Below are 26,825 nucleotides of genomic sequence, written 5' to 3' on the forward strand. Positions count from 1 at the left end.
TACCAGAGCAATTACCTGGTTTTGGTAGCAACATTTCTGGAGACATTCTTTGAAGTTTCCCTGAAGTATTCCCAGCGGATGCTCACAATTAAGAGAAGTAAATAGTTGGAGACAGAATACATAATCTACATAGTGACTTTGAGAATAGAAAGCCTCTAAGTAGAAAGGTGATTGCTGTGCACATCACAGGAGGAAGAAGACTCTGCAAGAGTTATTTATACAATATATGCATTCCCTTTCTCAAAGCGTATGCCTGGAAGCTGCACTAACAAAGTAAACAGATGAGATTTCTTTTTAACTTTAAAATAATAACACTGCTGCCTCCAGTCAGTGTCATGATGAATGACTTTTTTTTTTATGATCTGTATGCTGGATTAATGCAGTATGCTTTATTTGGGTTGCTTTATAAACTATTTTTTTGATGACTGGTTCAAATATGGTATATGACTACTCTGCTTGTTGCCCTAAATGTTAAGTATTAGCTTTATTCTGGAAGTGCCTTTTCTTCAGAAGTTGCGATTAGCACCTTGTTCTCTAGTAACAGGATAAGTCTGCTAAGGAGTTAGTTTTTGACTGTTCTGCCACTCAGTACCATCATGATAGATATTAGTTGTCTATAGTGTTTTCTATCCATATACTTGAAACGTTCTTCATCCTACTTTTAGTCCCAACAACCAGATTTTAACAATCTCAGCTATTTGGTTTAAGGAAGAGGAAATGTTCTATGGGAATTGAAACATGAAACATATTACATAAAAGATCTTTTAAACTTTGTTTCCAGATCCCTGATTAACTTGCTTGAAATCAACCAAGATTTTAGAAATTTGTCAAAAAAGCAGATGTATTTAGATAATTTTCTGCAAGTTCCATGAAACTGAGTAAGGGGAGGAGAGGGATCCTAGGAGTGGAAGGCAGTATGATGGAATCACGACACGCATTCAAGAGTTAACATTAATTAAAGCTACCCTTAAAAACATTATATACAAGAAAAAAATCAGTTAAACATGACATAATGAAGACTTAGAAGACAAATCAGCGTTCGCAGGATGACATGTTTAAGTCGGTCAAGACTGGGTTTGTGTAGAATAAAAGTAATTCTAATGTGTTCATGTATAGCTTGTTTTTAATATGATAGGGGGATTCTCAGAAACAGAAGTCTCTGTAATCATTAATATATTTTTTTTGCCAGCTGAGAGAATCTTAAATGCTTCCCAGCATCAAGTCAGATACTTGCTACTGCAGTTCTCTTCAGGTATATGTAAGAGCTTTGGGTGATAAAGGTAAACTACCTTTTGCAAAGAAACAAATGTGGGAGCAAACTAGATCCTACAGAAGGCAACAGAAATTCTGGATTCAGTGCTTCTACTCTTTCCCCCAAAGTTTCTTTAGTTTTAGTCTCAAATATTTTAGACTTCTATAATTAGCATGCTGTAAATATCCTAGTGCTGTCTGCTTCATATGGGTGTAACACTGTCAGTATTCAAAGTGTTTTATAAATGTAATTAATACTCAGAGGCACTCCTGCTGCACAAAACAGATTTGATTTTTATCTTCAATTGCTTAAATTGCTCTTTAAGCTCTTCGATCTATTTTTGCTTCTACTTAGTATCCATAATCTGAAATACATTATCTAGCTTGTAAAGTTGACATAATAGGTACAGATTCTGCAACTCTGTAGTGGAATTTCCCCCAAAATTATTATTATTTTTTTAAAGCAGAATGATTTCAGAAAACACAATTCTTAATTGTACAAAGCAAGCTGCTGATAAAGAAACAACATTTCTACCAGTTTTATTTCATGATGTTTCCCAGGTTACCTTATGGGTGGTGTAGTAGGCTATCAGTCATTTTAGACTTAAGTTCCACATATAAAGGAAAACCTACGAAAGTAGGAAGCCTCTTTTCTCTTTCCAGACAAAGGGGTAAAATATATGATCTTAAAAAAGGGACTTGGGGTTAAAAACCCTGAACTCTGCATGCATTTTGGCTTAGTTCTTAAGTTTGATGACTGTCAAGGAATCTCTTATTTTTTGTACATCAGGCAAAACAGTTTTTTAGTAGATGCCTGATCTTGTGAGGAATTTGTGCAGGTTCTGAAGCGGTAACATGGATTCCTGCCTTTAACGATAGAAATGGTGGCAACATGAGAGGGAATCTCTTAGAGCACAGACAGCTAAACTCCACTATGTCCGTGGCTGCACTGGCAGTCTGCTAGAGCCGTACTTGTTTGTGAGTTAGTATATAAATGTGCATGTTTGTATAATTTGCATAGGCTAATTGCGCGTTTGGATGTCGAAATAAGATGAGCATTGTGCAAGCTCATCAAAATACATATCCTTAAAAAGTAGACGCTTCATAGTGCTATTTGAAAAAAGAAAGAAAAGGGGTGTAAGCTGTACCCGAACTCCAAATCTTTAAACTAATCCCACCTTTTTTTGTTCAGATGGAGAAGCGATCTGTTCTCAAATTAGAGTAGTGAAGTAACGAGAAGAGCGTTATCAAGTAGGTACACTGCGTTATGGATGCTACTTTCTGCACTCTGGAAATAGTGTTCTGTAGGTAGACATTTATGTTGTCAGAATATGTAAATCAGTAGGGAGACAGGGTAATTGTCAATAAGGGACAACTTAAGATCCCTATGCATTAGAGGTCTCTTATGGAATTAACTCAATGATTAACTATTAATAATTTATCGGGATATTGACACACGACTGTCTGTATGCTTTGCAATCTTATTTTATTACAAATATTATTGGCAAGCACGTTCCGTATATACATCGCAGATAAAAATCCACAAAGGAATATCTAAATTGCATGCATGTAGTTGCTGCACAGTACTGAGGGGAGGTGGTGGTCTAGAGAGAACAAAAAAGATGCTTGAGAAAAGTGCAGTCTGCAGTTATGAATTATTTCATATAAGTATTGCCTATGGCATGGATATTTAAAGAGGGTGAAAAGCCGAATATATTACGAGCGCTAATATTAACTGCTGTTGGTGAGCTAGTGGAGCATGCTCAACCAATTTCAAGCGGAGGAGACCAAACTTGGAAGTCTGTCTCAGATGCACCCTGATATTGTATTTTGTTTGTTTTTTTTGATAACTGAGTTCTAGCCGCTTTGTATTCTGAAGAATTAATGTGGTGATTCCTACTGTAAGTAACGATAAACCATTTGGGGGGGAGCTGGTGCTTCGGAGCAGTTTGCGTGGAGAGGTCTTGCGTGTTCTGCTGGAGGGATGCAGGCGGTGTTTGGCTGTGAGCTCGCCCCGCAGATGGCGCTGGTTATTTTAATGCTCTCTCGCTGCTGTCCGAGCAGGAATCGCTGTGCTGGGAATTCTGATTGGGCTGTGTGTAAAATGTATGCTTTTCAGGTGACTACTGGAAGCCAGATGTTTTTTGATAAGATTTTGATAAATGTATTGGGATCCACTGAGAATAAGATTTAACATGAAAATAAATAAAAAGCACCCCGGGGAATAATTCTATTGTGTTTATATTCCTTAGTTCGGAGATTTATTTATATATTTTTGTTCTGTTCCTTCCTTCTACCTCTCCTTAATAAGAGCGCTGGACAATTTATCCCCATGATGAAATTATATGAAATGTTTTCTGCCCTTTTTTGAATCCAAAACCTTCAGCAATGCATATAGCACAAGTGAATTTTCAAAGGAAAACTCTTTGAAGTCCTTTTTTCTTTTTTCTTTCTTTGTGTCTGTCTCCCCCTTTCTCCATATTTTCCCCCCTCCTTCTCTCTGTCTGTCAAGTTCAAGAGCAGCTCAGATGCCATGAATTAAGTGAAGCACAAAAGGGGAAAAGGAGACCCTTTTGAAGAACAAAGGCCTCCCATTAGGCTGCCGTGTTCTTTCTCTGACCAAAATTGCTCCCTACATGGTTTTTATTGCTGTCCACATGCTTGGCACATAAGGTAAATACAGTAGGACCCTCGTTACCTCACACTCTCTCTTCCTCTTCCCTCTTCAATAAATGTTTTGTCTCTTTGATGTCCCTAGTAATTCTTATACTGATTGTTCCCACCCTCATAAAAGCCCCAGGGGTAGTCATGGTGGTGGATAGCATTAGATACTGTGTAAATGCTTCCAGAAAAGAAGACAAACTGCAGCCAAAGAATTTATTTCAGGTGGAAGAGAATGGGAAGGAAATACAGATGTTTTCTTTTCTTCTTAACATGTTGTCTCTGTGTCCCTGCTGCACTTGCATATCTCATTGAAGTTCATAATTTCTTCCTTTTTATTTCAAAAAGGAACAAGAAAATAGGACTAAATCAGAGTTATGAGGAAATGCATGCCACAAGACTTTAAAGGTATAGAAATCTTTTCTTAAGCCTTCTTATTTTTCTGTATGATTTGGACAGCTATTTGTTCCAGAGTTTTGGTGAAAAGTACCAGCAAAGGTTCAGACCTGGACAGGTTTAAAATTTGAACTTAATCAAGTGACACTTAAAAATAGCATTGAAAAGTATCAAGCATATGCAAAAACTTTAACTAGTGTAAAATGCTGTACCTTAAGCCTAAAACAGCCACTAAACTTTCTAGTACTTCAGTGACAAAATTTCCTAATAGTTCCTAAGGCACCTTTTGGGGAGCTGATTTTTTTTCATTTTTCAAAAACTCTGCCATAAATAATTTGTATGGAATAGCATAATTCATGCCTAAGTTGTATGCTTTACAGTTTCCAGACAAGTATTTCCTGGAATTTGTAATTTATGTTCTCCCAACTTCTGCTTCTTCACAAATCATTTTCAAGGATATTTATTTGGTTTGAGATTTGTTTGCTTTCATCTCTTAATTCTGCATTTTCACTGACAAAGTATTTTTAGTAGTTTGTATAACACGGTTAAACATGCAATTATTAAAACAAAATACCATAGCATTTTTATTTTGTTTTTGGCACTGCCGTTTAATGCTACTACCTCACCTCATGGAGTATATATATATTCTGGTAATTCCAGACAAAATATCAACAATGCCACTTAAAGAAGTAACAATGACTTTAATTGATTTATTTTGTAGATTACAAAGCAAGGAAAATCCACCTTGAAATCTGACTTTTCATGGCAAGTTTTTTTTTCCTGTTAATCAAGTTGTGTAATAAGCCTTGTAATAAGTTATATCAATTGTAATTAGCGAAACTTCTCTTCACTCTGCATGGGAGCAAGGTTTTATGCATCCACACAAGCGCACAGCCCACATCCCTGCAAAGGAATTGAATTCACTTCCCTGTCCACTTGGAATTGGCCCATTTAGCTTTCTGCTCTGTGTGTGTGGGGGGGAAATGAGTCTAGCACTTAATGTACTTATTGGCTTATTTTGATTCATATTTTATGCAAAATCCATAATTCAGGTGTTGTGGTAGAATCCTGTGTAGGTAACAGTAGAATCTCCACTCGTGCTAAGTGTGGATGCTGTGATTAATGGCAGTGGCTGTAGCTGTCTGAAACTGGAAGATGAACCTTTGTTTTGTCTGTCTTATCCCAGTTGCCGTGCACAATTTGTCACTAATTTAAAACCCCGTGTTCTCAAATTCCATCAGATTACATCATTTTTTTCTGTAAGAACAAACAAAACACATGTGAAAAGCCAGCTTAATTGTTCTGATGGGAGGTCTGCTTCTCTGCTGAATATTTAAACTCCAAAAGGGACCACTATGTGTCTGTAGTGATATGTCTGCAGGCCTATGGCCTGAATTTTATGAGTCTTATCTGGTTACTTCTGTACAAAACCCAGTAACACATAATGGAAGTAGGGACTTCGCCTGTTGAAGCCTTCTTGAAATAAGTGATGAAATAATCTTCCTGAAATAAGTGATAAAATAACATACTATCAAGAGCCTTAATTTTAATTACTGAAAACAGAGTTCGTTAATTACACAAACTCTGAATTTTCAACTACAGTGTCCAGTGCCTTGAGATAGAACCTAACAGTTGAAAAGACTTCTATTGCTGTTCTTGAAATAAGCTGGATATTTTAAAGAAACAGTGATGTCTTCAGGAGGGTTTCGTGTCACCATATTGACACTTGCAAAACCAGATTTCAGCTGAGATCCCTGCATTAGCATCAAAAAGCACTGAATGTGACGCGGAGATAAGAATCTTTCAACCAACTGAAATACAGCTGTATCTCCTGTTGTAGAAGTTGGGGCACAGGACTAGTGAATGTGTGGGTTTTCTGATAATAATTCAGGTGGATTTGAACCTAACACCGTGCTCTGACTACTTCAAGAGAGATCCTACTCTTCTCTGCCACCAGTTGTGTACTTCTGCCTGTTCTGTTATCTGCTGCTGACCTGATAAGGCTGAAATGTATCCTCCAAGAAAAGAAGAATCTTACTCAGTCAGAGCAGCAATCTCTGCTATCCTCTTGACAGCATGCGTTTCTGGAGTTGATAGGGAGCTGCAGGGATGGAGGGGGAAGAGGTTTATCTGGCAGCCCCCCATGCCTGAGCCAACGGTGCCGTAAGCAGGTGGCCATCCCGTCACCAAGTGCCTTTCTAGCCTCCATGCTGTTTTCTTGTTTTTGACCTAAACTCCTGTATCTCCCGGAAAGAGACTTTTAAAAGAGGATTTTGGGTTATGTTCTTTTTACAAGGGCTGTGTTGACATAAAGATTGTCACTTTGCCGTTACATTTTCAAGATCTCAGCTTTCTTGCATGTCTGTGGTGTCCTGAATGCTCCTTAGTGCTAGTGCCAAGCTGCCATATGTGACTCAGCCCTACAGATTGAATGTTTGGTACTGAGATTAAAAGGGCTTTCTATATCTATAACTCTCTCCCACAGTGTGAAAATGGAATTTATTTCTTTCGTGTTGGTGCCACGAGAAGTTTCTCAGGTTTGTCTTCGTTTTGAACTCTTAGTCATTCAGGAAAGGCTTGCTTATCACAGCTCTGAAATGTGAGGTTGGTTATTCTAGTCATTGAGATTCTCACGGGGTCAGTCCAGGATAAATGGTCCATTACATCATCTACTCCTTCCCAAAGGGCTAATATTTCTTATTAGATTCCTGGTGGAGCTTTGAAGCTGTATAACTACTCTCATTCTCATCACGCAAAATGTAAAATGTATTGAGTTAAAACAAATAAAATTTTCTGCTGCTTATTCCTTGGTTTGCAGACAACAATAAGCAATACTCCATGCACTGTGAACTGTAAGAAGCTTTCTGAATTCTCTGCCACTTCAATGGACTCTTTTTTTACTAGTTTGCTCTAAGTTATAATATGGAGATTTGCTTAACATGTTTATTCTACTTAGCTTTTTTTTTTTTTCAGGCAGCAGCATAAAACTTTTGAGAAGTTTCAGAGTTGCATGTTGGATTTTGAATGCTGAGTTAAACTTGACGAGTTTATTACTACTCTGCTCTGTGTACCTTACAGTTGAGGTTTTCCTTGCTATGGGCAAGATAAAATGTGAAAATAATTAGAAATAGGTGTAGCAACAGTTCAGCCACATTCAGTAGAGTACCCCTCTGGTGAATTTTTTGTGCTCTAGTGCTTTAGGAAAGGACTACCTGTATGTTCTGCCATGATAGCATGGACTTCTTGCCTAAGCATTAGAAGCAAGGAGATTTTGGACTTGGCATACAAACAGATTACCTTGTGGTAACCACTTACTCTGAAGGACATACGGTAACTGTCTGCGTACATTGCTTGGTCAACGTTGTTTTGACTGCGGTCTGCTTTCATGGAAGACAAAACTAGTCTGAGCTATTCTATGCAGCTGTAGGCACACAGCTGTTTAGCACAGGTTATTGACGTACAATTTGTGGTACTGGAGACCTGGCTTTCTTTTACATGCCATTCTCTATCAGATCAAAGGAATCATCATCTTCTGTGTGCTTCTGTCTCTGGAGTCATCAGGAATATTAAGACAGGTCCATCACCTTGACTTCTAGGCATGGCAGTGCTGGCTTCTGTCCCTAGCTCTGGTGGCTTTTTTCCTCTGTGTGACTTTGGTCTTGCTGTTTTGCTATAGCGTCCCTTCCTCCTTCTTTTTATCCCTCACACATTTTTATTGTTTAAAATAGAGACAGTGGCATCAAGTCTTGGAGCTTTTAGATGTAACTGAGAAAATTAGTCCTGACTTAATCTTGTCGGTTTGGGTTCTTTGTCTTCAGTCACTTGAATGTCTGTTCTCAACAGTTTTTGGCTGTTTTTCAGGTCTGAGGAGTCTCCAAAATAAAGTCAATGTATAATCAGCCATCTTAATTCAGATTACTGGTGTCAAATCCAGTGAGCTATTTTTTGAAGATTGCATGTTTTGTTTTAAAGTGAAACCTAGTTGTTACTTCTCACCAATACAAAAACAACAAAACCCCAAACCAACTGTAATTTTTAATCTTTTATATTGATTTTCCTATCTACTCTCATTGACCCAGTCTAGGCTATTCTTGCTCTTTCTGATCTATTTGATCTCACCATCATTCCACTTTCTGGTGCTGCACATCTGAATGTGGAAATTTTTAAAGACTTTATGCTTAGAACTATTTCTAGCTGATTTTCTCTGTTCTGGGATTGGAATCAAGCCATATATCTCTGTTTTAGATCATTGTCACTGCAGTATCTGAGAGCCTCGTGATCTTTCCTCACAATATCCTGTGAGGCAGGAAGGATTTTTAGAGATAATAACTGAGGCACTAAGGGCAAGCCCATAAAGGTATTTAGATATAGCACTTCTCTCGTGTGGAATTACTTAGTTAAAAGTACCATCAGGATAAAATTGGTGCCTAATTATCTCCTGTGGATTTTCTCGTGACTTGTCCGCACGTTAGAAATGGGGAGGTCTGAAACCAGGTCTCCTGTGCCCGAAGTTAATATGGTGAGCATTATATTTCTTTCTTCATAGATCAGGATTTTCCACTTCTAGGAATATTAACCCTTCCAGTAGAATTTTGTGCTAAAAGCAGCAACAGGAGTGAAGAAGGCCATGAAACCTATATTCTGATCAGATCTGTTCATTTTTCTGCTTACCATGACAGAGCAGTCTATACAGAGAAGATAGGACTACCGTCATAATCTTAACTCCTTTAAGTTAGATCCTTTCTTCTGTCTGTGTATCTACCTGTCTAAACCTCATTTAGTCCCTGGCAAGTCTGTTGCACTGACTTTTGGATGTGTATGTAGTGATTAAAACTTGGAGAGATCAGTTCTCAACAGAAGGTTTTTGATGTGGAGTACTTCTTAAAGTGTAGTCCTAACCTGTCACCTAGAGAGATGTAAGCTGTCTCCATTTAGCAGTTCTCTGATTTACTTTGAGAGAAGATGCCCCAACCTCAGCTTTCTCCCTTGATTTCTTTTCCAAAATATTTATATGAGGATATATTGTAATGCTGTGTTGAAGTAACTTTGTTTGTGGTGAGGTCAGGGGCATTGTATAGATGGCTTGTGCTTTGGAGTTGCTGCCTGGAATTCGCGGTCTGTAAGAAAGTACTGGGTCTTCCTCATCAGTTTCTGGGCATAGTACCCGCGCTGGAAGAGGGTAGTCCAGCAAAATGCAGTTTTACGTTGAGGCCACGTGGGTACTTCTGGATCACAGAATGGCTGTGGTTGGCAGGGACCTCTGAAGATGACCTAGTCCAACCCCATGCTGAGCAGGATCACCTAGAGCACGTCGCACAGGATGGCATCCAGGAGGGTTTGGAATATCTCCAGAGAAGAAGACTCTGCAACCTCTCTGGACATATCTGTACCTGGATAGTTTAATTAACATAACAAATTACTATTTCAAAGAGATCTACATTTCCTGCTGTGTATTAACATACAATGCAAGAAAGTAGAAAGGAAATGAAGCTGTCGTGCTTGTGGCTGCTTATCGACTGTTGTTTGTAAGCGCTCGGCTCTCCAAGGGAGGCATGGGCACGGCCCAACAGTTCCTTTCCCCAGAAGATGTAATTTTCTCAGCTGAGAGAACACAGGTTTCCTAAACAGAGAACCACTGCTGACAACCCACTTTAAAAATAAAAATTACAGTTAGTGAGTAAAAACCCCTGTCTTCTGGCTCACCGGTGTGCACTGAACACTTGTGTGATCCGAGGTACTGAGAAGTAGTGCTCATGGTTGTGCTCACCATTAGGAGCAATGTGTGCAGCCCTTCCAAGAGGCCATTCTGCTTTTTCCTTTGCATGTCTGGTAGCCACAGTGCTGCTTTGCTTTGTCTCAGCTCAGAAAATTGCTGCTGCTGTCGGCTGCATGGGTTTGTTCTGCGAACGCAGGCTGGAAGTCTCAGGAGGAGAGCAAGGCTCGCAGTTCTAATCTCTCCCTGTGTTGCCTCTGGTCAGGCAGTGGATTGTTTTTCTGGTTTTGTTCCTCCGGGTGGCATCTGTCTTCAGGAAAAATTTCCTTACAGCGAAGCGTAGACTGATGCTGAACTGTGGGTGTCTCAGTATTGCTGTTTCTGACTGCTAGGCTGAATTAATTATGTGAGCAGTTATAATGTAGGTGCTTGAGATGTTTGTGGCTGTGTGAAATGGAAGGGCTGCTCTTAAATTAACTTTTTCCCTTCCTCCGCAGTCTTTTATTTTTTGTTTCCTTGTTTTTACTTTTTTAACTTTTTTTTTCTGAATAATAACATTTTATATTTCAAATGTATAAAATTGTTTTTGTGCCACTTGGGATACCTCTTGTATCTGCTAATGCCTTTTGTGATCTTTTTGTCAATATTAGAAGTGTTTCATGTGCCTACACAGCACTTCACTTCAGTCTTCAAAGCTTTACCTCACTGTGACTTTCTAGTTGGATATTTTTGTTATAAACTAATCAACTGTTTCTTTCTTGTTCAGAATGATACATTTTAACTCTGTAAGTGTTTTGGTATTTCTGGAAGGTTTGTCTTAAGTTCCTGTTTTAAAGGACTGAGAAACACTTATTTAAAAGATTAGGTTGAAACTCCTTGATGCACAAAATTAAAAATGTGAACAATATAGCCATACACAGCCAGATGTTGCAAGATCAGCACAAACCTGACAAAGCCTAGAAGGGATTCTGCTCTTGCTAGGTAAAGACTTGAACAAATACATGCGACTCGCAGTGCTCCCAAAGGCCAAAAGAAATGAATTCTCTCAAATCAGAGTGTGATTTCTCTGGAAAAGTTTGCTCCACTGAGAACACCTTCTCAGCATCTCCAGGGACTTAAAACCATAAAGGTCTTTGGTTTAAAGCAAGCTGGAGTTTGCACAGGGCACGGGTGGAGAAAAAATTAATCCAATGAAGACTGCAGAGCCATGGGTATTTTGTTTCTTGGAGAAAACGTGCATATCTGGTTGTGTTCTGTGCTAGCAGAGGTATCTTTTTTTTCTGCTGAAATGTACTGGCGGTAGTAGTAAAGGGAGAGCTTTAAATGCTCACTTCTTTATTGTTTAATTTTAAGAAATCAAGGTTTTCTGGGCTGGAATAGTGACGTATGCCATTTATACCTGCAAAACTTATGTTATTCATAGTAAAAAAAGACCCAACTCATGCAACTTCAAAAAATCTTCCAATATAACAAGTATTTATTATACGGTGTTTGTATTGCTTTGCCTGAAGTAAGCTGCTCAGCAATTTTACTAGGCAGTGGCAGAGCAAAATTAACAGGTCTTCGGGTAGTCAGAACCGATGTAGGTATTAAGCAAGAAACTTAAAATGTTCCCTTTTTGCTCATAGGGAAATGAGGATTAGTGGCATAGATTAAAAGTATGCTGTGTACAAATGGGCTAAATGCTATTAAAATAACAGAAATGCTACTTAGTGTTCACTGGTGTGTAAAACATTGCATAATGTATATATATGATACGAAATGTCATGTAGCCTGTCTTCCTCATAGGTGGTAACAACAGTATTTTTTCAGGTGGAGAAAGCTGAACAGAGCCAAACTGTTGTGAGGCAGATACAGCATTACTGGGACAGCTTTGCCCCCTCTGCTCCTGCTACATTTGTTTATGCAAGCTGTACTGCAGTCCAGGCTTTTTGGAAAGGTGTGTGTTGAAGTTGCAGACATTGTTTCTTCAAATGTGTTTTGAGCTTGTTTGATGTGCATAGAAGTTCAAAGTGGCAGCGTTGCTTTAAAATTAAAATGATTTTTTTTCTTGCGTTTCAGCATGTGCTATTTAAAAAGGTGTGTTGCTCCAAGTAACAGATGGCAGCTCTCTTACTCTCTGAGAGAATTTCCTGAGGAGGAACCTGGAAAAACGTTGCTTGTGGAACTTTCCTCCTTCATGGGGAAAGGTGGAGAAGTAGTGAGGAATGGAAGTGAGAACTTGAAAATAGTTATCTTCCTCTCTATTTAAACTACTTTTCAGGTCACCAGAGCTGTGAAGTCAACTGCTGTGCCCAGTGGATTTTGATTAAATTTGGGTATAGCATTTCCCTTTGTGCAAAGTTGGATCTCTGAGGCTTGTCCTCCTAGAGCACATAATGTTTCAGTCCTGATTTCAAACATTTACATTCTTTGCATCTACTTTGAGACCTAGACATCTTTTCTTGCACCTTAACCTGGGTTTACAGTGCATTTATGATGCAAACAAGGTAGATATAAGAGTGGCTTATCCCACAAATTGAGGGTGAGTGGTTTTGGAATATGCAGTGTGTTTATAGAGTGGGAGAGAACAAAATGAGATTTAAGAGCAGAGTGATTATGCCTTTACGTAGCTTCTAGGTGGCAAGGAAAAATGATGTATTGACAAGAGATTTTTTTATTTGGGAGTATATTTTTGTTAACCTGTTTACAAGCTGTAATTTAAATATGATACTGAAAGCCTGTGTAAGCTTTATTAAACCTCACTTTGATTGACAGGATTTTTTTTTTGGCAGAGTATCTTTAAGCCTGATTTCCAAAGAAAACTGGGATCAACAGTCAACACAATCAAATCTTTTCTCTTACAACTTTTTCCATCCCTTGTCCACTTGCTTACATATGACAGGGGCATGGATGTCTCAAGGAGGCAACTGGTTTCTTAAGCACTTTGTAGTAGGTGGTCAGATAGAAGAAATTCTGCTAATGCTCCAATGAAGGAAAAGAATTCAGTACTAATGGAAGTCTCATCAATTATCAGAACACTAATGCAGAGAAGAAGTCTTTTATAAACACGCTTATTGCAGGAAAAGCTCATGAAATCAGAACCTCATCCTTAATCTATAGTGAGTATTTATAGAATGTGCCCTTAGGGTAGACAACTCTTCTGTACGGTGAACTGTACAGTTACTTTCAACCTGGATCAATTCTTTAATCCTGCTCCTGGGAGGCAGTACAAGCAATCACACGGGCACAACCGAGGGAGTAGAGCAGGGGTGGAAGCAAGTGCAGGGGCATGGAAAGTGTTGCAGGAGCCGCGGTTGCCAAAAGAAACGCTTGCCAAAAAGATTGCTTCTCTGCCACATGGGTTCTTGTTCTGGGGTGATGTGGATTTAAACTTTTCTGGAAATGAGGACACGTAGAACAGCTTTTTTGTAGGTGGAGTCCCTGATGTACCAAAAGGGACAAGCTCTTACTTTAGTCATAATCTGGTTAGAGAGAAAACTGCAAGAGGCAAGTACTTTAGAAAAGAACCTTTGCTAGTTTGATTGCCCACTGAATTACATTGCTACTGCCTGTGTTTTCTTAACGCTTCCGTCTTGCATCGTTTTGAGGGGGAAAAGCTTTGTATAACTTGAGCAAAATGTGAGAACGATATTTAGCCACCTATATTTTCTTGAAGGCTTTCTTTCTGTTAAAGTGCAAATAGACTGAGTTTAAGGAAAACCCTGAAGTTGAGCAGTGCTGTGCCAGCTTTTTTAGCTTTCTCCTTTAGAATATTATATGTATCAGATCTTGGTTCAACCCAAGATAAATATTTCTATGGCTTGGGCTCTGTCATCTTGTTTCTCATTACCATGCTGGGAAGTAGAAACAACACAGAAGGAGGAGTTTCAGGATGTCTTTACACTCTCCATCGGTAGAAAGAGTTGACAGAACTCAACGGTGTGTGTTTTTTTCTTTTGCAGTCAGAGCAGTATATCAACTGATCTTGAGTATGCTTATCTTTCAGCTGTTGATCAATACCATCTGACTAGTAATTCTAAGAGATGAACACTGCTTCAACTGTCCTGAGTCTGTGTTGACAAAATGTCTTGATGTGGCTGTGGCTTTCTCTTGGCGCTGTTTGATGTATTAGTTTTTGCATGTTGCCTTGTAGGTGAACGAAGCTCAGAACATAAGAGTGCAAGCGTGTTTTGCAGTGTGAGACTTGAGGTGATCACAGTCCAGTGCTTTACTTGAGAGGAAAGCTAACTTTACATTGTACTGCTGTTAATGTACCAAAGAAGGTAGCAATTGGCTACCAGCAGCACCTGCTCTGAACTGTGGATGTGTGATGGTGACCGGAGTGGTGACTCCTATGTATATCTGTTTACAACATCATTCTTTACAGACTTTAGAGTATAACCATACGCTGCTGTTTCAGAAGGAGGAGTCTATGTACTGAATTGTGGTTCTACACATAGTTAAGTCAACATACTGTGCCTCCAGTATGAGGGCAGAGGTAGAGCCACCGTGTTGTGACTGGAGGAAGGAAAGAAGAGGAGATCCTTCTGTTCCAGTGGTGGATACTGTTAGATTGAATTCGGTATGATATCTAAATGTAATGTGAGGCTGTGATTTAAACAACTCAAACCAAACTAGACTTCTGTTCAGTCCCACCCTCAGTAGCATTTGCTCCATTGCACTTGTCGTAACACCAGAGTCGTCCAGGTTAGGGGGCTGAGTAGGCAGAAATTGTTTTTCAGGAGGGTTAAGCTTCTGCTGTCCAGTTCTCTGAACTCATGAAACTTGTCATAAAACTTGCAAACTGGGGGTGTCGGTTGAGTGCTGGTATCATGCTGAACAAGATATGGCCAGGGAAAGAGGGGGATGCAACTGCAGCTTTCTCAATTTAGGTTGTTTCCGCTGCCACACCAATAAAATGCTTCAGGTACTTCTGCATTCACATAAATTATGTAGATGAGAAAATTGACAGCCATAACTCTATCAAGCGGGAAATATTACGTGAGTCAGAATAAGACGGTGTTTCTTCAGTCCTCAGGAAGAGTGAGCTACAGTGGGAATAATCAGGAGTTGGTGAAAAATATGAATCAACAAAAGAGAGAAAGGAGGCTCTAATGGATAGAAGGTACTTGACTGGGGCTTCTGGGAGTCAATATGAGATGTTGTGCTTGGTGTGTTCCTGGCAATCACGTTCCCATGGTGATAGGAAAGCACTCAGTTATCTGCCTCTTGTGCCGGACTTGTATTGGACAGATGGAAATCAAAATACAGATCTTATACTTCTTGCATAATTAACATTTGCATCTCACTGCTGTGAGATGTAACTGAGGCCAAAAGATTAACAGGATCAGGAAAGAAAGGGGATTATTCATTTACAGTACATTATGTTAGGTTAAATGAAAGCTTTGTAAAGCCTTTGTAAAGAATTGAAAAACCATTATACAACAGGGAACAAATAACGTGCTAACTAAAGGGGATTAGGAAGAAACTTCTCTGATAAGTAGGCTATTCCATGGGTGTCCACTGTGAGGTTTCTTGCACCTAGTATTTATCAGGCAAGTTTTAAGGTAGGCGAGCCATCTCTCTGCAACAGGTTCTTATGACTGTTTAAACAGATTTTACCTGTTGATTTGAATGTTAGTGTGTAGCTGGAAAGACGGCTTAAGGAAGCGAAGTTTAAATTTTGCTATGCACAAGATCTCTTTCCAGACGAGAGAGCCTCTGGAGAAAGTACAGGGTCTGCTGTAATCAAAGTGGAACCAGAAACCTGACAAAGAAATAGCAAGGATGATTACTTGCAGCAGGGGTGTATGATGAAAATTGTAAGTGAGGAGGAGCACATGAAAGGCAAAATCAATGCTGGGGAGGTCGGTGCTGTTAACATTACCACTTAGAGAATTTTAACAGCACAGCTAAAATAGCAGGTGCATGACTTAGAAGTGAACATACCTCTCATTTCATGTGCGGTTATCTTAAAAGATTACTAAAAATCTCTATTAAAAAACAATAAGGTGAGCTACTCGCCAATAAAATGTGATGTGCGTGTTTCTGTAGTTGGGCAGGACAAAAAAAAAATGTTAGTAGTCAAACTGATGATTTATTGCAAAGGTAGGACAAATTAGTTGTAAGCTGAAGTAATGCTGTAAGGTTCCAACTTGCACCATGAAGTAAAATTTAAAAGAGAAATTGCAAGGGACACTGTTCAAAGGAGCTTTCAGACCGTGGAGCCTGGCTGTTGACTATTGCAGCCAAGCAGTCTGAGATATGCAGAACTCAGTGAAATATGCAAATAGTGATGGCTGATATTTTTAATAATGTAAAAATAAGGACAATCAAGAATAAGTTCAGAGATGCTGGCTCATTTAAGGTGTCCATCTCCTACCTGGTACATACGTAACACCAACAGGACTTGCATGAAGGTCAATTGCCCGTACACCCCTATTTAAAGGGATGCTATAGATTAAAAATAACAATAATTCAATGAAAAATAAAATATGGTAAGTTCTTTAAATGGCTCCCTCCCCCTTTTCCCATGGATGAGGTAGAGCAGTCCAGCTAGGTGTCTGGTCTTCAGTTACCTTTCTGGTGGTTTGGGAGACTTAGTCCCAGCTACAGCTTCATCAGTCTGCTACCTGCTGCCCTGTGGAAGCAGCAGCCTGTGTTTTCTCTCCAAAGTGGTCATGTCCTGGTTGGCAAACAAGGAGGACAGGCGTGGTTTGGAATACGTTGTCTGATGCGGTCATACAGAATTACAATGTCTGCCTTTCTTGAGCTATCAGAATACAAGTGCATAAAGAATTGTTTGGAATAATACCCTAATCTGCTTTTCCTGCTTGTATTGAGTAAGCTGATAAAGCTCAAGCAATGCCAGTAAATGCCTCTGTTGCAGAATTTACATATAACCCTCAGTTGGGTGTCAGTGATAAAGGATGAATATTTCTGCAGATAGGATTTCATGAGGCAAAGTGAACCACCACAGCAGCTTGCTGTTGAAAGGAGCAGCACTTCTCCCCCTACCTCCAAACACCAGAACAACCCAACCCACCAACCAAAACCAAGTTGGAGGACAAAAAAAAAAAAAAAAAATTCCCCCCCCCCCCCCCCCCCCCATTATACCTGAGATAGCTGGCAATTTGCAGACTTCCAAACCTGTTTTCTGAAGAGATTTTTTCCCCCCTCTCCCCATTAAACTTGCTGATTGGAGCTGGCATGACTGAAAACTACCGTGTTTGCTGATAAGGAAAAGGTCATACAAGTTCTTAACTCTGTAACATCAGGGTCACGAGTGAGAATGCAGGCTTTGAGCGTTGTTGGATACCTACCTGCTTCTGAGTGGCCTTAAGTGTTTCCTAAAAATGGAGATAAAATGCTGTTCTCAAAGTAAATGAATACAGAGAGGGGGGGGGGAATGTTTCAGGCTATATCTGAGCTGGATTTCTAAAATCTGCAGCATGAGTCAGTTAGCATTTAGTAATTTACAGTGACTGGGAAGAAATCTCTCTAATTTGTTGATCTTACATTTCAGTAAATCTAAAATTGTCGAGGAAGCTGCAGAGAGGTGGTGGGAAAAACGAGTGGGTCAATAATGTGAAAAATGTGCAGGTTCATTTCAAAGACTAGAAGCCAGTTGCACTTACTTGAGAGACTAGATTATTTTTATTGATCAAAAATTATCTCATGTCAATTTATATGATTTTTCTGGGGTAGGAGAGAAGGTCTTGTCAGATGAATTTGCTGTAAGCTTTTTCATTCCTTGTTAAGATTAAAGCTTTGTTTTGTAATTATATTGATAAAATACACTCCTTTATAATACATTTGATTTAGAATGGCTTGCTGTATTGATTAACAAATTAAAGTGATACAAAATCAATAGGAACACGTACTAAAAGGATTAAGGACAGGATAACTGAAAAATCCAATGTAGTTGTTAATGGAGAGTCAGAATCTACTAGCTATGTCTTTTTCTTGGGTAAGTACTCTTCTGTGTCTGCCAGTGATCAGGAAGAAATATGGAAACGGTCAAGTTTTTCAGAGGATTCAAAGGCCGCTGGGTGGAGTTACAGATATCGGATCCGTTACTACAATGGGATCTAAGATTCACCAGTCTTTCTGGGAAACAAACCAGGTATTTTAATTTAGCCTCAATAGTGCTCGCTAAACGTACAGTGGAAGACACGTAGATTCCACTTTTGGAAAAGCCTGCGCTCTGAAGCATGTGGACTCTAAATATGAATTGAATTGTGATAAATTACAATTTGGGAATGTTTACACTGGTATACCACCACTTAAGTTGGTAATAGGAGATTTGTAGTACTAGAAAAGTTGCTAGCAAAAGAAAGATGCTTCTGAGAAGAGTTGTGATGTGTACAGAGTTAAATTCAGTTTGATAAGCTTTTCTAAAAATCAGAATCTTTGATTAACCCAAGTTAGAGCAAGCAACTTGCTCACAATATGTAAGGGGACTTCAGTTTAAGGAAGCCTCATTAACCAGCCGAAGGTGTATGACAAGACCCAGTTGCTGGAAGCTGATTCTGGGTGATTTTAGTCTTGACACATGCCTTGTATTTATATATAAAAAAAAAGGGGGCCTCAAGTTTGTAGCTGAAGCTAAGAAAATGGAGCTCCATCTCTTGGAGTGTTGTACCGAGGGTACGCTATTGTTCATATAATTCCTATCACCTGGAAGTTGAGGCCTGAGTTAGACAGGAGAGCTTAATGTTTCAAAAATGTTATGCTTGTCTCCAAGACTTTTCAGAAGTGAAAGCCTTCAGTCCACCCTCTTGCCTTTTCCAGAATCCCATCTACCCCCTCACCTGAGTTGTTTATAAGTAAGTGACATTGTAATCACACATAGGCAATTACACTGCAAGTTTATCCTCAGCATGCATCAACTTTCACACACAGAAACTTGCAGCAGAGGTAAGAGCTGTAGAGAACAGAATCAATGTGTGCTTAAATATTTTGTGGTTTTGAGATTTCCAAAACCTGCCTCTTCGTTGTAGAAAAGATGCATCTGAGTCAGATTGTGTATTTGTGTGTGTGCATACCTGTAACTTCATTTGGAGTGTCTTCTCCTTAACACCTGACATTAAATACTTTTGTTATACCAGTATTAACTGGTACTATATTTTTTTTAAATGCCATTTCTGTTTCCAGTGCAGAATCTATTGAGTTTTCACATTCACAAATTCCAGACTCTGCCATCTTTAAGCCCATCTCAGTTCTCTCTGTAAAATGTATATGCCTGTTGTTTGCAATACAGACCAAAAGACTTCAGGTTTTAATTCTTTGCCTTTTATTAATCTAAGATGGACTGTAACAATAATACGGTGTTTGGTTCTAGAAGTGCAAACTGTGCCAGGCCTATATGGGAATAGAAATACAAATCCCACCCCCAGTGAATCATGATTTCTTTCAATTGAGTGGGCTTGCAGTCATTTTTAACACTAAATGGCATGTTTCACTTGCTCAGTGGTTGTACCCTGTTAAAGCTTTGTGTGTTTCCCTGGTCATTTTAATGCCACCAGCTCAGCTGTTCCTTTGAAGTGCTGCTGATTAGTCTGAAAAGAAATTTGGAAGGGAATGCAGAAAGGGTAGAGAAGGAAAACTCAAACTACTTAAGCAAATGAGCAGCTTTCAGGTTTGATGGATGAAGGATAGCTCCCACAGGTGAAGTAACAGGTGAAGTTCATAGCTTTACAGTGCTTTATGTATGTTGATGGATGAATGAATAAAATGTGTACCCTGGAAGTTAGCTATACATTACACTGTTTCTGTTTGCTTATTTCCCTTTTACACATAAACGCCTAATCTTATATAAAACAGCTAGCATAACAGTGGCCCCTCATATGTTTACAAGCTGAATGTTCCTGGGTGAGCTTGCCTCTCTCTTCTTGAAAAAGAGAGATCTCTTGTAGACAGAGGGTTAAACAAGGTACAAGGACAGGCGTTCTGAGAAGTCAGCACAAACGGAACCGACTGATATTGAGTCTATTTCTATCAACAGCCTACTCTTCGGAAAGAAATAAGCATCATGTTGTTATTTTTATATTTAGCCAGATTTTCTAAGGAAAGAGAGGCTTGTGTCATTTCTGTCCAACTGTTTCTTTCAGCTCTCCCTCAAGGAATTGGCCAATTGAAACCAAATTAAAGAAATGATATTTCAATGATACCAAGCTCCTGTAGCTTTCATGAAAGTGATGAAAAAGTCAGAGCGAGGATCCTAAGTATGGTATAGGATAAGCACTCTTCCTGCTCCAGGTGCAAGGTCTTTCATAGTACAATTTCTCATGGAAATGCCTGCTATATTTTTGTGCTCAAGAGTAGTCAAAAAGCAAATTGAATGCCAGGACTTCACCAGGAAAAGAACAAAGTGCAGAGCAAAATTAGAAAAAAGTGTTGTGTCATGGTCTGTTAATGCTATGTTGTTCTGCGTAGCTCTTCTCCCCCTACATGAAAAAAAAATGCAGAAAGCAGCATTGGGGATCGTTGTGAGGAGGCCATTCCCACTTTTATGGATGTCTGTGTAGGCTAGAGATTGTCGGCTTTGTGCAAGAACTAGGGGAATGGAGCGATGCTGCAGAAGAAAACATGAAAAAAATAATAGAGGAAGGTCTTCAGCGTGTGGGACTTATTGCTGCAGGATGGCTCCTAAAAGTTTACATGGACTCAAAGGAATGTTGAAAAGATTCATTGGGGAGAAAAATCCCACGAGGATTGCTCAGTGTTGATAAACATCCACTGCCCCAACGAGTCTGAATTGTAATCTGTGGGAGAAAGAAAGTTGGGGGGGAGGAAGATGTCTTATGTGCCTCCTGCGTTTTTGCACTTTCACCTAAATATCAGCTTTTTGCGACTGGCCGAGTAGCAGGGAGATGTCCTGTGCGTGACAGTGTTACAGGCAAAGCACAGAGCACAGTCCTTACCTTTGCTGCTTGGCTGCTCAGCCGACCAGCAGGTAGGTACATTCGTATGGCCAGTCAGCTCCCTGCAGCTTCAGGTGAGCCTCTGGCCTTCTGCCCCTGGGTTAGCCCATGGGGATGTGGTGAGAGGCTGGGGGAAGCAGCCAGGAGCAGAGGTGTGGGCGTAGGCAGGAGCAGTGAGCTACACGTGCAGGGTGCGGGAAGGAGGGCGATGAGCAGAAGATAGGATACGTACTTGTAAGCAACGAACCACGTTCCTTACCTACAAGTCTTCCACTCTTCTCTTGCCTGTCAGTCACAGGAGAGCTGTGTCTGTAGATGGGGACTTAGCAAGCTGAGACAGAAAGAATACAATTACAACTGGAAATACCTAAAAAGTACTTAGGAGAGCCATTGTCTTGTGGAGGACCTATAACTTGATCCGCAGGAGTTGTATTTATCTTTTCTGTCTTTCTGCTGTGTTTTCTTGATTACAATTTGCAGGATGACAGGCGTTTTCTGAGTGGTGTAGTGTTTCTTAAACTTCAGTACCTTGCAGCAGAAGAGGAAAGCTATTTCCTTTGCAGACATTGCCTCCTGTTCTGTAAATAGCAGATATTCATTTTGCATGCTGAGCAGCTGCTGAACTTCGGAGCGTATCCATACTTTTATTTTCCTGTATTAATCAAGGCAAAATGGATGTGCTTTTTAGTAGATGTTTCCTTTACAGGATGCCATAATTGGTGTTTCACTTGCTGAGTGTTTAAACTGTAGCCAAAATGAAGCAGATACAACCTCTTTCTCATGGCCAGCTGTGCAAGTTGCTATGGGAACTCGGTGGGGACTATCTGCAGATTACTGCTCTGGGGACCACACCTGGCTTATTTGCATTCAATTTAAGTTGGGGAAAATTCAAAAGAAGAAAAAAGGAGTGTAGACTAGCCAGTAGGCAGGCAGAAAGGGCTTGTCATTTGGAGACTGACACTTTGGACAGCAAAGCTGCTCTTATTTGTGGTTCTTGCAGACTCATGCAGGGCTCTGAATTTTGTAGCCTTTCGTGCGTTTTGTTGTGAGGCTTGTTGGAAATCTAACGGCACAGGGGGCTTCTGGTGTTAATGCCTCTAACTTAGTAAATCTCGGTGAATTTGCAAACTTTTTTAGTATTATTATTTAGTAATTATTCATATGTAATGAATAATTTCTCGGTGATGGTGAGGGATTAGGAAGGCAAAATGCAACACAGGTCATTCTTTTAAGCTGGCATGTTAGTTCAGGTCAGTGCGATATTAAAATGTCAGTGTAATATTGTGTTGCTGGAGAGCTTAGCCTGGCTTTTTTTCCTGAACACTGAAATTGCTCTTCTTCCAGCGATGACTGTGACGACTTCCTAAGAAGGCTGCGGAACAATTTTCATTCAAGTCAGCAGCAGTGGTCAGCTAGCAGCTTTCAGGCTGTTTGTAGCTGGATTTCTGTGGATTATGACGTCTTGGCACATAAGTACTTTGCTTCTTTCTTGTTCATTCTTGCTACATCAACTTGCCTTTTGACCAAGACCAGACAAAGTGATTAAAACAGCGCTGTATGCTGACGTGCTCTTCGTGCTATTTCCTCCGCTGGTTTCAGTTTTCACCTGCTCTTGTTTTCGTACCACAGAGCTGACAGACTGCCTTGGTACCTTGCTGCAGGAATGCCTTACTGGAGTATGTAAACTCCTTGTAGAACAGTGGCCGTGGAAGCCTTGAGAAATATGGGAGAACCTCAATGCTTAATAATAAACTAATAAAAATCTGAGGGATAATGGGTGGCTGCCTGCCTGTAAATGTTCTGTTCTTAAATCAGGTGACATCAGCATAGATCAGATTGTTCCCATTCTCCCTTGAAGATCCAGGTTTTTAGACTGTAATGATGCTGTTAAATTAATTAATTAGTATCTTTCAAAATTCTTCAAAGCAGTTTCTTGAATTTGGGGTTTAGCATTCTAAGCAAGGTCTAGCTAAAAAGTCTTGCTGGTGTAATTGCAGATGGTACTCTGCTTCTTCCTCTGTTAGCTATTTGTCAGCACATCCCATTTTCTCAATTTTCAAACCTTTTAGTTCTAATGTTTTCTGCAACACATCTGAAAAAATTTGGAAACAAATGTTTAAGTAGTTAAGTCTTACAGTGTACTAATCGAGTTTCTATTTTTGAGCGTGGAAGTGGTGTATGTGGGGAGACCAGAAATCAAAAAGTATCTACGGAAGAGTGGCATTGGAAGGGTGCGTGCATGTGTGAGTACACTAACGGGTGAGTCACCAGAATTAGGGCTGAGAGTCAGTGTCCCAAAGAGGAAATAGTAGCTGTTCTGAGATGTTGATTTCTTCTGTTTGCCGAAGCTGTAAGTTGTGTGATAGAGCTCAAACCCAAAATATAACATACAAGTGGATTTAAGCTGTAGCCAGTAGAAGTTTTAAGCTAATACTGCTGCTGCTGAAGCAGTCCTGCCTGATCCCTGGTTGTTCGTTTCTGCCTCCATGCTGTCTTTGCACTTCAATGGGGTAAACATTTTTCCCCATGGATTATAAGAAACTGAGCTGGGTTAGTGTTTTCTCCTTGTGGTTGGATTAGTTTTAACACGGATCAATTCTCTTGTGTAGTTCCCTGCATGGCAGCACGAGCAAGGAGGCAGCAGAGCGGTGGGGATGAAAGGGGCTGCAGCTGCCTCTGCTGACTCAGCACTTGTGTCCCATGGCCCTCTGTAAGTGCCTGCTCACATTTACATGAGATCCTAAATTTGGTGTCCAATTCTTAATTTTTGGTGCTCGTAGGAAGTGTGTTTTATTGAGGAATAAATGAATCTTTTGGGTATCAATTTTTAAATTTTGTTGTTGCTTCTTTTGACTTCATTTGTTCAGTTGACTTCATCTACCATGTAATTTGGGGCTAGATCATGAATTTCTTTGGAGAGGATTCTGTATCTGTCAATGAATGATTCCAATCAAAACCAGGTAACAGAAACTGGGACAGTTCAGAAAAGTTTTTCTGCTCCAGTTTGCTCTAGAAATAAATAACACATTCCTTTCTTCAGTTGTGTCTATGTGCATGTAAAGAAAACGTTCCCAGCAAATCCTCTGCAAACATAGCCGCAGGTGGTAGTGCTACTGCATGCCCTGCAGCATTACTGCTAGTGAAACTGTTCTTGTGGTTATTTCCTGGAAAAGCTAATCAATGTCTTATCTGCTTTAGCATAGCTGCTAAAACTGGCAAAACTGTGCCTGTGAGCGTTTCCGGGAAGAGTTGATGTAGATAATGATGCAGATAATACTCCGTATGTGTAGTTATGTTGAGGTTTTCACTTTCTACTGTTCCTAAATTATAAATTAAAGACCCAGGTACCCTGTAAATCTTTGTGATTGATAGTAAATTCCATCTTATGCTACCTCTGACCAGCCAAAACGATAGATGCTCAGTAGGTTTGCGGGTGGATGGAATCAGTGTCTGCAGTGTGAATAGCTCTGTTGCTTCTTTTGGACCTTGCATCTTGCAGGTTTTTGTTAAATTTGTAAGATACAAAGCAGCTTGTCTGCAATTTGGCCTTTTCCTCTTTAAGATCAACTAATTTAAGCTTCAGAAAGTAGCATTCTCATGACATACCTTGTAGTTCCTACTACAGGTGTTAATAGTGTCTGGATTAATGTGTTAAGGGCACTAAGGCAATATCCTGCTTCAGATTTGAGATAGCTATTAAGGAAAAGAGAGCAAAAGCAGCTTCTGCAAAAGATCGTAATAACGGTGGTGCAACTTCAGTTCATACCATGATCTGTAGATGTTTTGGATGGGCTTTTTTCTATTAATTTGTTTGTCAAACACTCTGAATGCTAACTAGAGCTAAATACCACCTCTGCGGCTGATCTTGATGTATTCGCTTGGCTCCAGCAGCAATCATAATAAACTTAAACTGGTGACTTTGATTTATGTATTTTGAGAGTGAACTGTAGTGTATTTAATGACAGGTAGTGTGGAGGCTCTGGGATTTGAATTGAGCCGAATTGTATGGTTAAGTTATATATTGAATTAGTCTATTCTTTGTAGAGCCCCTATTCATCAAGCTAGACTAGTAATTGCTACTTTATCAAAGCGGAAAACAGAGAAACAGCATGTTTGTATAATGCATTATGTTTTGATTTACAGGTGAGTTTAAAAATAATGTGTTTCAGTTCTGAGTGCCTGTCCCTGCTATGTGTGGGCATGGGGAGGCAAATGTAATGCTTTTGGAATGCACATGCAGTGCTATTTCATAAATACAACAGGTCAGAGGACTGCTAAGACAAATATTACAGTTCAGTAGTTGGACTTAGCATAAGCAGTGTTCATATATTGCCAGACAAATCAATTGTGTTGTGATTTACGTATTCCAGTCTTTTACTCAAATGCTTGTTTTTTTTTGTTTTTAATGTGTATTGGCATAACATTCGATACTGTAAATTGTTTTGCCATCTTCCTTGTTTGGGATGTGGGGCAGATGCAGGGCAGAATAGTAAGGGTGCCCTGACACAGCGTGAGCTGTTTATTATATAGTCCATTCAAACACATGCACAGTGGTTTCAGCAGCCACTGCACGTGTGGCAGATGCATTCCAATAAATGTCATCCCAGCACGTGGCTAGTAGAAACGACCACTGTGGGGTGTGCTCTGGAAGCTGTTGTGAGCCCCGGGGGATATGTGAGCATGGGCTGGCTTTCCTGGCAAGGGAAGGGAAGCCAAGTCACCCCGCTCCTCACACTGCCAGGGTGGGAGTGCTCCAGGTTCTCCAGATCGCCCAAGCTACTGCATGCATACCATAAAAACATGCAAGCTTTCAAAAGCATGCAAGGCTGTTTTTTTCCTTAGTTTCAGTACTGCTGTTATGCAGATCTGTGCCCTTGGATTGCTTCCTTTTTTTAATCATTAAATTCTGAAGTTCTACTGATAGTGTTCTTCAGCCCTCCCTTGTGTTTTGTTCATGTAACTTCACATCAGTCTTCGTTTCAGTCTTCCCCTACTTGGTGTCCTGTAGTACTTTCCTGAAAAGCAATGTAGGGTGTGAAAACTTGTAAATGTAATGAAATAATAAGAAAAGTGCACTAGTTAAACAATATGCACCTGCTCCGGGTGTTTTAATATTTGTCAGTGTGAAGTATTTCAAATTGGACGAAACAGCAATTTTAAAGGAAGGCAAGACCTAGATGTATGTGAGTAAAAACTCAAACAGGTGTCTCCCTTCAAATATTTACATTTAAAAAATGGTTTGACAGACTTTAAAAATTTCTGCATAACTTTGGAATGCTACACATGGAAAGTACCATGTGTAAGTGTAGTAGAGGAATGAACATCAGTTCTAATGTTATGGATCCATACCAAGTGTGGCAGAATCCAAGCATGATTTGCTCATTTTCATGCTATTTTTAGTTAGAGTGAGTATTTTCCTGCAACGATTCAAAAGTGCAACTGTGCAACAGCTCTATGGCAAATTCAGCGTCCTAGTTAAATAATACAAATTTGTTCTCAAATGTGTGGTAGGGCACACTTCTTTTTTTGAATTAAGTTCCTGGAGCCAGTGCTTATGATGTAGTGCTCAGTATAAAAATAAATAAAACTGTCTGAAGCCGTTATGTGATGGTGATGAAAACCTTGAAAGCATGATATGAGTGAAACATGAGTTCTTAAATCAGAAAACGCAAAGATCTAATGTTTGCTGGTCTTCCAAGTATTCCATGATTTTGAAGAAAACGTTATGACTTGTGGATTGAAGGTGTGGTTTTGAACACAAAGGGGTGTCTGTACTACAGAATTATTAAACTTGCACTGAATTTATATCCTTTCTTCCTGAAAATAAAACAATCAAAATGAAACAAACTTGTATGTAGATGTTATATGGATCCATTCTTGTAAGCTATGGCTTAAGG

At 39.7% G+C, this 26,825-nt stretch overlaps 1 protein-coding gene across 12 annotated transcripts in view; it reads left to right on the forward strand.

Moving 5' to 3' along the window:
- POU2F1 (POU class 2 homeobox 1) overlaps positions 1-26,825 on the forward strand; it is a 117,062-nt gene that overhangs the window by 24,542 nt on the left and 65,695 nt on the right. The window contains exon 2 of one of the 12 annotated variants that reach the window (XM_068692286.1): positions 4,261-4,320. The exons of 10 other annotated variants lie outside the window; for them this stretch is intronic. In XM_068692286.1, the coding sequence (XP_068548387.1) occupies positions 4,290-4,320 (31 nt within the window). In that variant the 5' untranslated portion in view covers positions 4,261-4,289. Of the gene's footprint in view, positions 1-4,260; positions 4,321-23,557; positions 23,639-26,825 lie in introns of those variants that run through there. One more of the 12 variants, XM_068692298.1, reaches the window with a different exon arrangement.

The sequence above is a fragment of the Anas acuta genome, chromosome 1 (genome assembly GCF_963932015.1).
Source record: "Anas acuta chromosome 1, bAnaAcu1.1, whole genome shotgun sequence".
In the NCBI taxonomy this organism is placed as follows: Eukaryota; Metazoa; Chordata; class Aves; order Anseriformes; family Anatidae; genus Anas; species Anas acuta.